General features: G+C 31.1%; 2 protein-coding genes across 2 annotated transcripts; both read right to left on the reverse strand.

Annotated features, from left to right (window-relative positions):
• Positions 1 to 23: 23 nt before the first annotated feature.
• LOC110999588 (27 kDa hemolymph protein) lies at positions 24 to 6,397 on the reverse strand. Its single transcript, XM_022268710.2, has 7 exons — positions 6,248 to 6,397; positions 2,769 to 2,878; positions 1,822 to 1,934; positions 1,279 to 1,442; positions 670 to 791; positions 282 to 410; positions 24 to 176 (listed from the first exon to the last, which is right to left on the reverse strand). Exons 1-7 carry the CDS (start codon positions 6,285 to 6,287, stop codon positions 168 to 170), a joined length of 687 nt encoding a protein of 228 aa, XP_022124402.2. The 5' UTR covers positions 6,288 to 6,397; the 3' UTR covers positions 24 to 167.
• Positions 6,398 to 12,497: 6,100 nt separating this feature from the next.
• On the reverse strand, positions 12,498 to 16,959 carry LOC110999587 (trans-Golgi network integral membrane protein TGN38). Its single transcript, XM_022268709.2, has 4 exons — positions 15,776 to 16,959; positions 15,267 to 15,407; positions 13,646 to 13,779; positions 12,498 to 12,694 (listed from the first exon to the last, which is right to left on the reverse strand). The coding sequence occupies exons 1-4, from the start codon at positions 16,755 to 16,757 to the stop codon at positions 12,557 to 12,559; spliced, it is 1,395 nt and encodes a 464-aa protein (XP_022124401.2). The 5' UTR covers positions 16,758 to 16,959; the 3' UTR covers positions 12,498 to 12,556.
• Positions 16,960 to 17,236: the final 277 nt, after the last annotated feature.

Genomic DNA, 17,236 nt, shown 5'->3' on the forward strand with positions numbered 1-17,236 from the left:
TTATTTCATATTAAAAGAATATCAATATATACATATATATTTCACCAGAATATGTATAAAAGATCTAAATATATATGTTATACACAGCTAAATAAAACTTGCAAGTTTTTTTATAAAATTAAATTTTATTGTTTCTTTTTTTACTGCGTATGATGTTACATCTTCTATTAGTTTTTCTGAAACAATTTACACAATTAATATAAAAACAATATTAGCTTAAATTTTGTTTAGGAATGCTCATTGGTGATATATTGTTAATAAGTATTGGATACATTTCTTACCTTGCAAGGAGATCCGTTCTTCATATATCTGAATAAGGACTCGGCCATGTTGCCAGGTGTGGGAGAAGAGCACTCCTCAAGAGCCTTCACGATGCACGATGTTAAGCTGTCAAACTTAGCGCATTGTTCCTGAAATGACCGATAGATGGCGCTGTTAGCAAAAAATTACCAGAAGAAATAAGATTCTCGACCCATGTATTATGTTAGTTGTAGCGTGTTTTTATAGGTATATATGCAATTAATTAACAATATATTAACAGTACGCTCGTACAGCGAAGACATAAGACACAAGAGTCCTTTGACAAAGTAGCCATTACATAAAAACAATTAGATAGTTATATTAAGAAATTTCCAGCACTCTACGAATACAAAGAAAGAGGTTTCATACATCAATAGTCAGTTTCTTAACAGCTTCGACGCCGGTGATGCCTTCCTTCGCCTTTTCAACACACGTGCGGATCGAACTAGTCTTCTCTTGGAAACATTGGGGACCCTCCTCAGCGATGAACACTAGAATTATAAGAAAGGATGTAGTTGTGTTTTGTTTTCATTTGGAATCAGTGTGTATAATTTCGTAACATTTATTATTTGTATTACAAAAGGCTGATCATCTCAACCGACACAATTCTATTTCAGTGTTCTGCCTGCCCATTTCTACATTTTTCAGTTATAGTAGTCTATTTAACCATATATCGCTATTGGGTTACAGAGTTCCGACAATATAATTTGTGACAGGCGTTGCTGCTATAGCTATGTATTGTACTTATCCAACCCTTAGGTGACGTTCTTCGTTGTGACAGTACAAAAAGAAATATTACCTAATTGAAAACAGTTTTAATGTTAAGTTACAATCGAACCGAAAAAAAATAGAAATATTATATTTCTGTTTTTTTTTTAACTTTTTGATAGAAACATTATCTTGTGAACTGAGTCTAATAATACCGTTTTAACGGTAATATACGGTATATAATATAATTAGTCTAATAAAGATACATACACGCGATCCTGTCACCATCCTTATGGCAGACAAAGTCAATAAGTTGCGATGTAGCGTTCTTTCCAGTGCCAATGTTTTCGCGGATACTGCTATCCAGACATGGAGACACGCCGTCAATCAGTGTGCTGATGCAGGTTTTCAGCTGTGGAGACTTTGCGCAGTATCTAATGAAATTAATATTAATTGTAATTTGCTACAATATATATTATACAGTTTAAAATAATACTGCCCTATATTTTCAATCAAAATTAAATTAATACTAATTACTAATCTATTCGTGCCATAGTCATTCCATATCCATTCAGACCAAAAAGACATTGTCTATATAATATGTAATATTTATTTCGAATTCAGTAGGCTTAGTACTCTGATGTAAAGGACATCGCACATTAAATGCTATTAAAACTTTTTATATTATATATTTACAATATTTTCATCATAGAAGTTTCAAAGTTTCGTTTATCTTATTATAGAAAATACAATAATAATAAAAAAGGAAAAACTACTTCGTCAAAAGATCACTCAATTCTCCGATCGACTTACTTCTTAAAGACTTCATCGAGAGCACCATTGGGTTTGGCTTCTTCTATTTCCTTCTTAACGGTTTCCACGTTGAATAAGCCCTTGACACAGTCAATAAAAGTGTGTACGGTTGTCTGGAATACAAGGAAATTTATCATTATCACCTTAATTTATCATTTTAGGTCAAGCAGTTGACACGCTGATCTGTGTGCTTACTTCATTAATTTTATTGAGAATTGTTTTATAGAACAGGGGGAAACTTCGCTCGACGAATAAGTATACAGCGAAGAAATGTCAGCGTAAAAATACATGCCACTAATTTGTTTTAAATTTCATTTTATTAATTTTTAAACATTTTTATTATTACTATGTGGGTTAAAAAAATTGTAAATCTAATTTGATTGTTATGATTACTAATAGACTTTAATATTGTAAACGTTTTTTAACAATATATTATGCTCCTTTAAAGAACTAATTTTCAAATAAATATCTACGTGTATTGTCAGATAAGTAATGGGTATAAGTGCAAAAGGTGGCTTAAATAAAACAAATACTCGTATACTCATTTTGAATTCGCAAAACTACTTATCTCATTAGGCTCAAGTCTGAATGAACAATCATTTGTTTTGTAACAAGTTGGAGATGCAAACGAAATCATGTACCTAATTAATAATAAGAATCCAGTGACGCTACCACCATATACATACATCTGTTTCATTCATAGACAAGTACTAGTATTCTGTAGGACAGTGCCAGTTTCCTTACAATATTTTTCTTCTCCGTAGGGAATGTTATAGACTGAAAGTCCATAAGTGCCGGGAATCGGATCTACGAGCTACTGAGCCAACACGCAAAACAAAATCATGTTAGCGTAATATAAAACAAAAGTCTGCTTAGAGAGAGGAACAAAGAGGTTTGTTCCTTTGCTTGCAGTTCCCAGAAACATATTTGTAACAAAAAATACATACAGTGATTTCGTCTACTTTGTCTTCAGCGCCGTTCCGTTTGCACGTATCGGCAATTACTTGTTTGACTTGGTTACGCTGTTCCTCGGTGATCTGGTATTCGGCGAACACACCTAAAATCATTAACTTAATATGTATAAAGTCAAAGTCAAAGTCAAAATTTATTTTGAATTTTAATGTACACTTATGAACGTCAAAAAAAAGAAATATTAAATGAATTTAATTTTACATTTACTGCCAGTTCTCAAATCAAGGGCGTAGAACGGAAGAGAAGAACTGGCAATAACAAATAAAACATTACAATCAAAAAAATCAAAAGTGCAAATCAGGGCACTACAACCTTTTTAGGTCTTGGCCTCAGATTTCTGAATCTGTTTCATGATTTTTTTACATTTTTAAATGTAATAGGCAAGTAAATGTAATCAGCCTCCAGTGCCGCGCCGTCGACTTTTTGGGACTAAGACATGTCGGTTTCCTCACGATGTTTTCCTTCACCGTTCGAGCAAATGTTAAATACGCACATAGAAAGGAACTCCATTGGTGCACAGCCGGGAATCGAACCTACGACCTCAGAGATGAGAGTCGCACGCTGAAGCCACTAGGCCAACACTGCTCACTTAATAAGTATTACACTGGCTATGACGCTTTCTTTATTCTTATCTAAGAAATTAAAAAAGCCTTCTAATTTCTCGCAAAAAAACAAACTAAACTTAATAATCTTTAAAAATATGTATACATATATTATTAATTAATCATATTTATTTATTTATTTTTTCATATTGTTTGTTTGTAACCAATGATGCTTAAAGAAAAATAGAACAGTTTTATCTGGCTAACTATCTGCAAAGAACTTAAAATGAGGCTAATTAGAGTACACGTATGTGTAACAACAATTGTATTGTTGTAGATTTGGATGAGTTTTATTTACCATGGCGATAAAGATATTTCAGACCTAGACAGTTGAACAACTAAAGTAAAATTTTATAATTTGATACAAAAAGTCTAATAACTTTAATTTCGTGCTAGCAACGACTCTTTAACTTTGAATTACGCCTACAGCAGAGTTCTAGTCATACGTCCCAAACCCGGTAACCTGGATAAAGGTTATGTTTGGTGGAAGGCAAAAAGCCCGGGTTTAACTCGCCCACTAGCCGGTGTGACTCATAACAGCTGAGCTAGATGAAGCTACATAATGGAGCTATATTTTTTAGCTTTTATGGTGAGGGGTACTGGATTCGATTCCCGCTTCGAGGATAAGTTTTCAATTTTTTCTCGGCCTTTGGTAAGGTTGTACGGTACCGGGCGAGTACTTAAACCGTACATGGTGGGCATGGTTGAATTCCTATAGTATGCAGAGTGCATCGAACTATAGAAAGGATACTGTGTAGGTTTAGAACGTAGCAATACGTTATAGGCCGAGAGTGGTAATTACAAGTGGTCTAGTAATTCAACATATCACTAGTAGGGCAGCAGGCACCTTAATGACACGACCAGCAAAGAAGAATACGACTGAGAAGAATAGCATCAGAGTGTCAGTCAAGATATGACTGGGAAGTTGGAAAAGGATCTACACAAGCTACAAGTGGTTGATTGGAAACGGTATAGGTGCCTATTCCCTAGTTTCTGAGGCCATCGAATCGCGTCATAACAGCACCATTTAACTTTCATATGACATTTGTATAAATTACTAAGAAACAAAAACATTATCTTAATTCGACGCGCCTGTATCAATACCAACCTTTAACCCATTATCTTTACTAAACAAAATAATCATTTCTGTAACGATTCTATTTACATTTCACTAATTAACGAAGTTCAATGTTGTTATGTTATAACAGTGCCGGATTAAGCCAACGCGGGGCCTGTATCAAATTCTATTCTATTCTCAAGTTTAGTGTATTAAATAAAACAAATAAATATTTTTGGAATTAATATCGACAAATATAGAAATAGTATTTATATGTATACTTTCAATTAGACTTAAACAAACCATGATTATATTCCACAAAGTGACATGATTAAAACATTCTTAAAAAAAATCTGGCCGCTTGAAAGGGAGACGTGGTATAGATGCTAGTGTAAATATATCGATTATAATTAAATTTTATATCATTACGGTAAAGAGTTTGTAAAATACCTACTTATTTTTACGATTTGATTTTTTATTAGTTTTAGATTGTGAATTAATGTTATTTTATTACGGGTACATTGGAGCTCGGGGCCCCTAAATCGGCGGGGCCCGTAGCATTTGCTACTCATGCTACGTGGCTAATCCGGCACTGTGTTATAAGTAAACAAGTTTATAAGTTCATTTGATTTCGTCTTTCACTTTGTTTAAGCTATGCAGATTTACATATTTTGTTATTTTTCTATGTGATTTTCCGCGCCTTAAAAGCACTAACCAGTATGTAATTTAATATCCGTTTCCTCATCCTAATGTTGAGAATTATCTTGAGTATATAATTTAATATATACTATAGTTAATGCAAAGATGACATACCTATAATTGGGTTTGGGAGTCAGATTTCTGAATCTGTTTTATGATCGTTTGATAATCTAATAGGCAAGTAAGTTTATTTGTATTAAAATACCAATGGAAAAGTTGCAACTTGCAAGACAAGTGCTGAATACGTACGATTTAACGACGACATAATATTCATTTCATTCATTCATTCATAAATATTCAAATTGGCGAATTCCTCTGCAAGAATATAAACAATCCTTCGGAAACAGTATTTAGCACAACTCCTAGAGACCGCAAATCACTTCCGCCGTTAAAAAGCCATTTGGTATAAAGACACTGAGTTCTTGGAGACTACTAGGCGGACTTATAATTCCCCGAAACTAACAATGTGGCAGTTATAATTTTTTCAAGGCAATTAGAGCCTTCTAACAATACGAAGTAAATACTTTTGCGGTAAACCTAAGATCGTGTAGGTACTACTAAGAGTATGATTCACAAACCAGACAAAGCCTGGCTTTTGTTGGTCAAAAATAGATATTGACATACAGGAGTCTTAGTTAAAGTCTCATTTCTGTCTCACCCTAAGTTGGTGCCAAGAACATGAGTGATACAATGTAAAAATTAGCCTAATAATAGTGAGTGAGTGCCGGAGTAAATTGGTAAATGGCCTGCACAGGAAGCAGGGGTCTAACATGCACAGAGCGAAGTGTCGTCAATGCACCTACTAATTCATAACGATATACTTTGACACTTATAAATAAAAAAGATTTTTTTTATTGTCTTGTTTAGTTTATGGTGTTTTATTATCTTTGGTTTACGAGATCTACGCATTTAAAAAGGTCTACAAAAAATATACACTGTCGTGATAAATTCACGTGAATCCGTTAAAGATTTTAAATTGTGTTATTAGCTTAGTTCTAGAAATCAGGATTCTGGCCTATTTAAAAATATAAACGTATATAAAAAAGAAACATATTTTAAATAATGAATACAAGTATATTTAAAAATTATAACTTACCGACTGCTAAAAAGGCAAAGATGAGCACTTTAAAAGCCATGTTGAACGACGTTGTTCCGAGTCAAGTTACAACAGCAAGACTGAAGTAGTGACACCAGACTCCACAATTTATTGGCATCCACCATTGACTCAGTGAATGACGTATCCTTACACACACGATATAAAGTCGAACAAGCATATCACTTATATCGCACGATTTTTATGTATGTATTTCAAAATAAAATTAAAGAGGAATTACCAGTTTAAATAATTAAAATTATATGGTATAAATATAAAATAATAATTTGTTTTATTTATGTAAACTAACATGTACATTTTATATTTGTATTTTAGATCATGCAAAAGTATCGCTTTATATCATTGTTGAATGTATACATTATTTATTGATTTAGTAAAATAAATTTGCCTCAAGATTGTAATTTAAATTGGCGATAGCTTAAGCAAGTCAATGCTTAAGTAGTGATTTAATTTCTTGCATAATTGGTGTTGATGTGAGAAATATGTTGGAAAACATACGTAAGTCGGAAAAATCTAAGTAAACTTAGTTAAAATAAAACAAAACGTAATTAATGTTTTTATTAGTTTATTACATTAATAATTCCTAAGTATATTTATTAACAAATACTTATGTTAACAAACGGCAAACTAAGATTGACGGTCATTAAAAAATAACTAAACGTAATTATCGCAGAATCTATAAATTATTTATTCAGTTCCAGCTTCTTTAAATGGTTGCAAATTTTATATGGTTCTAACTCCTACTTTACATAAAGGTGCTTAACGCGAGTTTTAATAATTATGTCATAATATACAAAGACTTTGTTGCATACATGTACTTCACAATGACAACCTACTTCGGGGACATTTGTAAGTTTTACGGCTGGGTGATGTAATGCTTGATTTGTTAACATGACAAAAAGTAAAAAAAAATATCCTCTAGTTATCCTTTATTGATTGAAGTCAATATTAGACCTTATTCATCACTATTACACTATTTATTATTTCAACCTTAAGATTCTCAAAAACGTAAAGCTTTCATACATATAAGTGTATGGATAGTAGTTAGCGGTGCATTTGGTGTGAGGCGAGATAATGGATTCCAATCCCAATTGCCTGTAAGAAATGCAGTTGAAACAGAATAGCTCCCTACAAATGTGCAGTATCAAACTTAACAAGTGTATTGTCAAGACGTAAATTGGCGGATGACCCCAAGCGTTTTATTTCGCGATAGTGATAGCTCATTATCAAGGTTATAAACTGTGGATGACTTGATTTAATATTCACAAGAGTTATAAGCTATTATACTTAGGTAGCACTAACATTGTATTTGAGTCACCGCCGTTGAACTTTTCTAACATTTGGCTACACCAGTCCGGTGGATGTGTGTGTCATTCTAGTCGTCGGTTAAAGTATGGGGAATCCTTCTGGTACAAAGCTTTTGGACGGCTAAATGTTCGTGTAATATTTTTTAAACTTGACTCATACCAATGCCTAGGCTTGCCCGTATCTACTGATAGGTCACTCTCTTATCTTCCTCTATCATGCTATGATGCTTCAGTAGGCTGTTAAAGGATGTTGGTGTTCCTCACTCGGATTATCATTCAGATTGCTACGTCCACGCCTAGAATTAGTTTAACTAAACCAATTGTAAAATAGACAGCATAGCTTTGTTGTTGAGTAAGCTCACAACGAAATTATATAAATAATTCATTTTCGAAATTTTCTCGCGTTAGGTTTATTTTCAAGTGTAACAAGAGTTTTAGTTTTCCCGCCAATTCACAACAACAAATGATAAATCAATGCTATATTATATACATTAAGTTACCAAAGAGTTCTAAAATTTAAATTAAAAAAGTTTTCATTAGCAATGTTTCTAACTGGCCAGTTACAAACAGTTTCAGTGTTACGCCTTATTTAAAGCTATACTATATTTCAGCGCCTGTTACTTTAATTGGTAGAGCTGCAGACTTTTGTGTCTGGTACATGTCGCCGATTCTAAGGGTTGCTTTTCTTATCTGGACATCCATTACTTTTTGACATACGGTAGCTAAGAGCTAAATCTCGGTTTCAAATAATTACCCTAGCCGGTTTTCTCCCAATTTCCTTCACCGTATCAGCAAGAGTAAACCTAAAAACTTATCCATTACATTGGATTTAGATTAACCACAGCCCTGTTCATTTATTGATTTAATTGCGTCATTTGAAACATAATAATCGTTTTAAAATAAAAAATATTTGCATATTCCTATTGAAAAATTGTGGTCTATTTTTAATTGGGTATTCGGGGTTCGGTTAATAACAATTTAGATTTAGTAAAAACTTTAGCATAATCTATATTATCTCGTTTAAACTGTGTGACAATTTTCAAATTGGTAAATAAAATGTGTTAATGATCGACATTGTATAGCGGAAAAGCAGACTACTTAGTCTAATTTCTACCAATTGACATATCCTGTATCGATGATAATGTACTTTATCAACGTATTATTGGTTTAAGTACAGTCGGCAACTCATTTCTGTATTTTACATCAATTTTTAGAAGTAAAATTTCTTTATCGGCGTTGTAAAAACAATTACCGTCACATTTTTCCGTTACGCGCCATTTTTTTTTGTCCGTATCACGGTTGATTCGAAACAATTAAAACAATAATACTTAGTCTGGCCATAAATACTGATACAATTAAAAATAAACAAAATATTACATTTTAATTTGGAATCTGTTATTTTCATATGATTGTGCATTAAGTTTTCTCATTTTGGCGCCAATACTTTGTATAATATTTTGCTATATTAAAATGCAGTGGGGTGATGAAGAGAACCGAATCGCTGTGATTTCATTACCAAAGTAGGTATAAAGCTAAATGCACATTTTAAAACTCTCCATACGCTTGGTATTTGTAAAATATTTGAGTACTGGGCTATTAATAGGTACAATGAGACCTCCTCTATTTGTGACAGAAAAATATCTGGCCTTCCACGTAGTCTTCTTAAGAAAAAGGTGGTCAAAGCAGTAAGGGAAAGAATTCGAAGAAATCCTGTCCGAAAGCAAAAGATTTTATCTCGGGAGACAAAGATAGCACCTAGAACCATGTTGCGTTTTTTAAAAGATGACTTAGGACTTGTAGCCTATAAGAGACGTTCTGGTCATTTCTTAAATGATAATTTAAAAAAGAATAGGGTGATAAATCGAAAAAATTACTGAAGCGGTACGCAAAGAGTGGTCACAGAAAAATTTTGTTTACGGATGAGAATTTTTTTACAATCGAGCAACATTTTAACAAACAAAATGACTGTATTTGTGCTCGAAGCTCTAAGGAAGCTTCCCAATAAGTCGCCAGTGTGCAACGTGGGAACTATCCGACTTCAGTGATGGTTTAGTGGGGTATTAGCTATGAAGGAGTGTCTGAGTCATACTTTTGTGAAAAAGGTATCAAAACTTCGACACAAGTGTATCAAGATACCATCCTTGAGAAGGTAGTGAAGCCATTTAATAACACCATTTTCAATAACAAAGAATGGTCCTTCCAACAAGACTCGGCAACGGGTCATAAAGCTCGGTCTACGCAGTCTTGGTTGAAAATGAACGTTTCGGACTTCATCAGCGCTGAAGACTTGCCGTCGTCTAGTCCCGATCTTAATCCGCTAGATTATGATTTATGGTCAGTTTTAGAGAGTATGGCTTGCTCTAAACGGCATAATAATTTGGAGGCCCTAAGACAATCCGTACGATTGGCAGTGAAGATTTTTCCCATGGAAAGAGTGCGTGCTTCTATCGATAACTGGCCTCAAAGTTTTAAGGACTGTATCGCACCCAATGGAGACCACTTCGAATAAGCTTTTTATATTATAAATTGTTGTTTATTTATGTATTAAACTAACACACTGTAAAAGTAATAAATGTTATTTGCAACAGAAAAAAAAATATTTTTCTTTGTTTCAGTATTTATGGCAAGACTAGGTATATACTTAATGATGAAATATACAATGATAGTAGTAATTCTATAACATTTAATAAAATAATCTTAGTAATAGGTAAAATGAAAAAATTGTATTATTTGTATTCATGTTAATCATAGACAAGCTAAATAAAAGCTTTTTGTTAATCTTTATTCAACCAATTTCTGTACAGTTGCAAAAATAAGGTCATAAAGTTTCACTTTTTACATGTGTACATTAGTATACGCACACATTTTTTTTCGTCGTTAATATGGATAAGTTAAATTAAAAAATAAGTCTGCTTTAAGTCAAATAGTTATACTATAGGGTAAGATTACCAAAATAAAAGCACATATTATTTAAAACTTTATTAATAATAGAAATAAACGTAAAAAATATCTTACTTAAAATTTCGCTTCTTAATATAAAAATCTGGCAAGAATAACTTGGCGCGTTAAAAAAACTAAATTGACAGATGACAATTCACAAAATTTTGTAGTCTGTGAAGCAGCGTTCAAAAATTTTGAAACTGGTCTAAAGTCATAAATGTTGCCATAAAAAAAACAAAGTTTGAAATTTGAAAAATTTCAATGGAGCTTTGGATGAATTTAGTAACACAGTGTAGTCGGCGCTAGGACCCCAAGTTATACTTGACAGCCTGTAATGTAAGTAAAAATCGTGCTTAAACCCCTAAGTATGTACGTTTTAGAATATGAATAGCAGCTACAACCGTAAGAAACTGAACTTATTAAGCTCTAAAGGAATTAGAGTAAAAAATCCATAAATTAGTGTCAATATTACAAAAATGGAAATCTAACAACTACGGAGATCTTAATATAATAGAATTTTGTTCCATAAATAATTTCATAAAAAGTAAATCCCGCTTAATACTCTGTAGGGCCTGAAGATATCCATGTCAATGGCATGTCAAAATTAACGCTAAATTTCACGAAAATTCAAATACAAAAAAAAACTGCATGACATACTTCGGAAACGTCAAAGAAGTTCTATTTAAATATAAAAAAAAACTCAATACTGTCAAGTAATACAGATATTAAAAAAAATATATTGGTTTATATTTCTATGGCCATAGTAATAATATATTAAGTGTTTCATATTTTTATTTCATGTCTTGTAATGAAATTGCATTTATCATATTCTGACCCATGGCCATAGACATTTTAAAAATACAACTCTTACGTCATTACAGACTTGTTCTATTATCTCTTGCTTTTGCGGCGCTAAAAATAATTGTAGAGCCTTAACAATTCTATATTATATCTGCTGTTGAAAATAATTATTCTCGCTTAAGACGTCTTGTTTGACCTTATACATTCGTATTAAACGGGTTTTACGTACTTAATCCAACAGAATATTGTTTTAAATATCTATGATATTGTACTTTTCACTTCCTTATAAGCAAACATGTCACGCTAATCATACAATTGGGAACTTTCTTTCGTTAATAAAATTCCTTAATAAGGATAGACAAAACTTCCGCCCAAACCACGCCTTCAAACAATTCGGTAAGTTAAAAATGTATTCATTACGAACGTTTCTATGAAACGAAAGAAAATTCACGATCATACTATTTAACTGAATCAGAAAAGAGAAGAAAATGAAAAACAATATAAAACTATAAGCGTAGGTAAAGTTATGCGCCATAATTAACCATATCGTACAAAATTATTATGATTCGAGATTTTTTAAATTTAAATTATTACATACAACTGGCCACTGTAAAAACCTATAGGGTTGTTTAAAAAACGTTTATATAGTTGCCACACTAAAAAACATGTTTTCCCTGACACAAAAATAGAATATTAATTGATATTTTTAAATATCATGAATTTTGTCTATATACTGACTTTCAAATAGATGCAATAAATATAGAAATTTCGAGAATACAAGAACTTTAAACAGCTATTAAAGGTTTCTTTTAATATGTAAGAAATAAATATTTATAAATGTGTATCAAGTAATCGGCACTTAAATCATTCTTTGTCATTAATTTAATGACATATGACATATATTTGACGTTAAGATATTTGTCACACTTTGACATGTTTTGACTTTGACATTTCATGAATTTGACATTTTATTATCATATCTTAATTTTGTTTTCTCACTAAAATTACTAATATAATAAAATAAAAATTAAATTTTGTATGCAAAATTTCAGTTGTAAGTTCATAGAGGGTAAATGTAACTAAACTTACAATAAATATCGTTCGTATCGTAAAGGGGACCAGGGATCAATATTCAAAATACCAATCGTTGTTTCTACGAAGCGTAGGTGTTTTTAAAACATTAAAAAAATGTTTGGCCTATAAGCACTCGAATTTCATGTTCTGTATTATACCTATTTTATGTTTAGTATATAATTTTACTTGGTGGCGCTGTACTATTGGCACTCATTGCTTGCTCAAGAGTGTCTAGTCGTCTATATGCATGACCTCGGCTATTTCTTCTGCGATTCGTTTGACGGCCTTCTACAATTAGACCTAAAATCTGAAAAAAAAAAATTATCTATGAAATGATCTGTACAAGTCATCACGCGGAATACAAATTAGAAATTAAAATTTATTTTCGATAACTTTACAAACAAGAAAAACGTGTGTATACTTCTGATACGTTTGTAGAAAAAACTAAATAGGAAAAACTAAAATTTTGACTAAAGCTAACTTCAGGGTGTCGGATTTTTGTGACGGTGGACACAACGCAAAAATTTACTCTCATCATTTTTCCCTAAAGCCCTAAAAGAAGTATAACTTCAAATACTTTCAATTACATAGGTAAATAATTATACAAAACGCGTACAAAATAAGCTTCAAATTCGGGATAGGCTTTACATTGGTTCTGTTCCTTTGATATAATTTTATAAACAAGTAGGACTATTGAATAAGTTATCAACTTTTACTGTTTGTTGGGCGTTATGCCTGTATGCATCATAGAAATATAGTATATTTATATGGTATTTTTATTCCATCAATATCTATTTTATTGTGTTATTAATCAACGCCGCCCATGTCCAGGGAGCATCAACAATAATATCAACGAGGATAAGGTCCAGAAACGGGTCAATTTTTTATGGCAATAATTTTAACTAAGTCAGATTTTTATGGGACGGTAGTTTGAGGATCTTCAGCGCTAACGTAGTTAGACTCAAACACACTAGAGGGCGTTAAAATAAAAAATAAAATCCCTTTTAGATTCATGTAAAATAGATAGTGAAAAGTTTATATATCAGTCTTTTATGCTATAAATGAAGGCGCTAATTGGAATTTGAATACTTATTAGTTAAAATAATATTTTTACGGCATTACTTTGGCCAGCATACAATAGATTCATTTTTACAACAACAGGATTTTAATTTTTTTAATCAACCCATTGATTCCTAATAAATAAAAAAAAGATAAGTTTAATAATATTTGAGATAAAAAAAGTTATAAAAGTTCTTACCAATTTTGTAAGTTTGTTCTTGTTATGATATAGAATATAAAGCAGAACCACAAAAACAATGCTTGTCAGGAAAAATGGAAAGAAGTGGTCTTCTTCCTCCGAAATAGTGTCTTGTATTGCATTTGGATACACTTCTGTAAATAATAATAATAATAATAAACAAGAGAAAAAAACAGAGCTCTTGGAAACTGGTAGTATGTATATTTTGAATCAATTTAAATATTTATACCATATTACCCATATGAATAAAGGTTTAGACTTTAGAGTATGAGTTTATGTTCTTTGTTGAAGAGACAATTTGTTTTACTAAGATGAGATTTATTAAAAAGCAACACTTTTATTTATACATCATCATTACTGAATGAAAATTTTTGAATTCTGAATTATATTTAAACTGATTCTTTTATTTTTTGGTCCTAAAACAATGTGTATGCATTAAAATATACAAGGAAATATAACATCACAAATTTTACACACAAACACATCAATTATGTTAGAACTAAAATTAAAAATAAACAAGCAACTGGAAAATAAAAATAATAACTAAAACTTAAACCTCTTTAATAGCATGAGTATGATAAACAAGGTTATGGTAATTTGGAAGACAAGTTATAATCTACTGTTCTGTGCTTTTCAACAAAAACCAAATTATTAACTAGCATCAATTGTTAAAATTTAATAATATTATAAAAAAAACATTTTTTAATGAAAAAATTATATAGTTATATTTTTTTTTATAGAACAGGGGGCAATCGGGCAGGAGGTTCACCTGATGTTAAGTGATACCGCCGCCCATGGACATCGATGCCAGAGTGCTCGCGAGTGCGTTGCCGGCCTTTTAAGAATTTATTATTTTATTTTTGCGGTTGCTTATTTAATTTTTTCACTTGATAGCTTGCTTATGTTCTAACATAATATATTGCACAAAGCCATTTTTTTCAAGGTCTTTTAGTCAGCTGTTTAAATAATCCAGTTTTAATGATATAATATACATTTAACATTATTGATAATTATCAGTACAATTTATCAACTATATCAGTTTTATCTGATTAAAAGATAAAAATTTATTAGATAGTATGTAGGTATATAGTTTAAAAAAAATTGAAGTAAAGGTTAGCCAGCCAGAGTCTGATAGATAAATAATATAATCAATTTGATTTTATCATAGAAGTTTTATTCAAATGTGTTGTTTCTACAAAGGCAAGGCATCTTTAAATAATTATTTGCATTTAAATCTTTAAAAAATAATAATAATCTTTATTTGTTTTCTCACAAAACTTCATAGATGATAAGTTACAACTATTTATTAATGTATGTAAATAATTGTCATTCTTCTTTTGAGGGATAGTTAAATATCACTAATATTATGAACTATAGCACAGTGTTATCAAAATACTGATTTATATCATAAATTAAAAATAGGATTAATATTTTTTAAATGAAGTTAAATGAAGTCTTTCATGAACTTCTCTTTTATAAACAACTATGTTTTTCATATTTAGTTCATTGTTAATGATAAGTGAAAATCATTTCATAGCTATCATTGCCTCTAAATTTTATTCATTCTATCATTAAAAAAATACTGACTTCACTGATGCTTAGATGAATAAAATGTATTTACCTCTTTGAGGGATATCCATAAATGATGTGTGTGGTAATTTATTAAAACTAGAATTCTCATTTAAGGGTTTTTCAATTTTTGGCTCCAGTTCATTGCCGTCATTAATATTGTCTGCATCTGATAGTGGTTCGTCATCTGAATCTAAAAAACCAAAAATTGTTTCACAAAGTGTCATAACAAGATAATGCTTTAGAAGCTGAAGTATTAAATTTTTTGACCATGTTATTCAGACTCAATGTGAATGTATGCTAATACAAATTAATTATAAATACTTTTTAAGAGTTTAGTTTTTAAATAATAAGCTTCCTTCTTAAAATTCTTCGTAAATGTAAAAAAATATATAAAGTTTATACTTATTTATAAGTCATTCATTAGCTAAGAAATATGATATATCCAGAATCCATTTTTTTTATTTCCATGTTTTAAGACTTACAAATATGATGAGTAAGATGGTACTTTATGACATTTTCAATTAACAATTATAAATATGTTGTGTACTGAACTCTTACCAAGATCATTTCCAAAATCATTGTTTGTATCATCCAAATCTTGTTCAAGATTAGCTTTTGGATTATCAACCACTGGTTTAAAATCATTTTCTTTCTCAATATCTTTAATTTCCTTATCTACATCAACTTTTAATGCTTCTTCTATGTTTGTAGGTTTTTTGTTAGATATTAAGTTTGATTGTGGTATATCATTTTCCTTATTTGGCTCCTTTTCCTCCACTTTTGTTGATGATATATCAGCTACTGGTTGACTCTTTTTAGTTGTATCTTGCTTTATTTCATCAGTTTTGATAGAAATTTCCTGTTTAGTAGATTGATCAGACAACTCCTTATGTTGTTTTGACTCATTATTTAAATTTTGTGAAATAGGAGCATTATTTGTTGTTATAGCTTCTTCAGACTTTGTTTCAGGCAAAACATCTAGGTTAGGGGGTTTGTTGGTACTAACAACTTCTGCTATAGTCTTTTTTTGTAGCGTTAGCAAATCCGTACCCCATTTGAAATATTTACAGAAAAAGTTTGAATCTTCACTAAATGTATCATAAGTACTACATACTCTAACACAAACTACTTTTGTTTTGAATAATTTGTCTAAAATAGCTTTGTATTGTGGCGTAACAGATTTCCATTCTTTTGCATCATCACATAATGTTAGTGCATTGTAAGTAAGATTCATTTTGTTTGTGTAATTTAATTTTAGATCTATTTCTGATCTACCAAATGCTGAACATAATTGACTGTTTATCTCATAAAATATTAAACAATCCAGATTTACATGACTACCTACTGGCGTGGTATTGCAGTATTCCAACTGACTTTTAATTAATTCGGCCAAGAATGAGTTTTCGCAACTCTTAGCTAAACTTACCAACTCGTTTGTTATATTAGCATTTTGCTTTTGTGTCGTGTTCTCTTCGACAGGTAGGGCCAAGGCAAGGCAAAGTAATTGTAATAACAGTAAAAAGTATTTGGCCATTCTCATAACAGTATGGAGTCAGATGGATTAAGTAAAAAAATTGTTTTGTTTTCCCACTTTTTGCTTGCGTTTAGAGCTATAAAAATATACAAAGTAGCTATGTAACACTTTAAAATGAATTATTAACTAGTATTTTGATTTTTATAGCTTTGCGAGTTTAGACTTTAGAGTTGAAACTTGAAACTTCAAACTTTAGGTTGAGGTTGACTAATGACTATTGATAATAAATTAAACCGAATCGCGTCACTTGGCTGACGTCCGTGAAAATGTCGACTGTCAACTACCAATCGCATGCACTTTATAGTAAAAAGATGTGTGCTAATAACAGCTGTATACATGTTCATAATGGGATTTATATAAAAAAACACGCTATTATTTTAATCTACTTGGTGCAAAGCAACAGCTTTATTTTGTTAAGCAATTATTACATACTAAGGCTTTAATTCAAACAAAATACACTTCGGGGATATGTAGGTGGCGCTGGA

This window comes from Pieris rapae, chromosome 19 (genome assembly GCF_905147795.1).
Source record: "Pieris rapae chromosome 19, ilPieRapa1.1, whole genome shotgun sequence".
Lineage (NCBI taxonomy): Eukaryota > Metazoa > Arthropoda > Insecta > Lepidoptera > Pieridae > Pieris > Pieris rapae.

Coding starts and splice junctions, on each gene's coding strand:
- LOC110999587 (XM_022268709.2), bottom strand. CDS start 16,757: ATGAGAATGGCCAAATACTTTTTACTGTTATTACAATTACTTTGCCTT. Junction 15,408..15,775: donor TGATTTTGGAAATGATCTTG/GTAAGAGTTCAG, acceptor TTGGTTTTTTAG/ATTCAGATGACGAACCACTA. Junction 12,695..13,645: donor AGAACAAACTTACAAAATTG/GTAAGAACTTTT, acceptor TTTTTTTTTCAG/ATTTTAGGTCTAATTGTAGA.
- LOC110999588 (XM_022268710.2), bottom strand. CDS start 6,287: ATGGCTTTTAAAGTGCTCATCTTTGCCTTTTTAGCAGTCG. Junction 2,879..6,247: donor CTTTGCCTTTTTAGCAGTCG/GTAAGTTATAAT, acceptor TAATGATTTTAG/GTGTGTTCGCCGAATACCAG. Junction 792..1,278: donor GGATGGTGACAGGATCGCGT/GTATGTATCTTT, acceptor TTATAATTCTAG/TGTTCATCGCTGAGGAGGGT.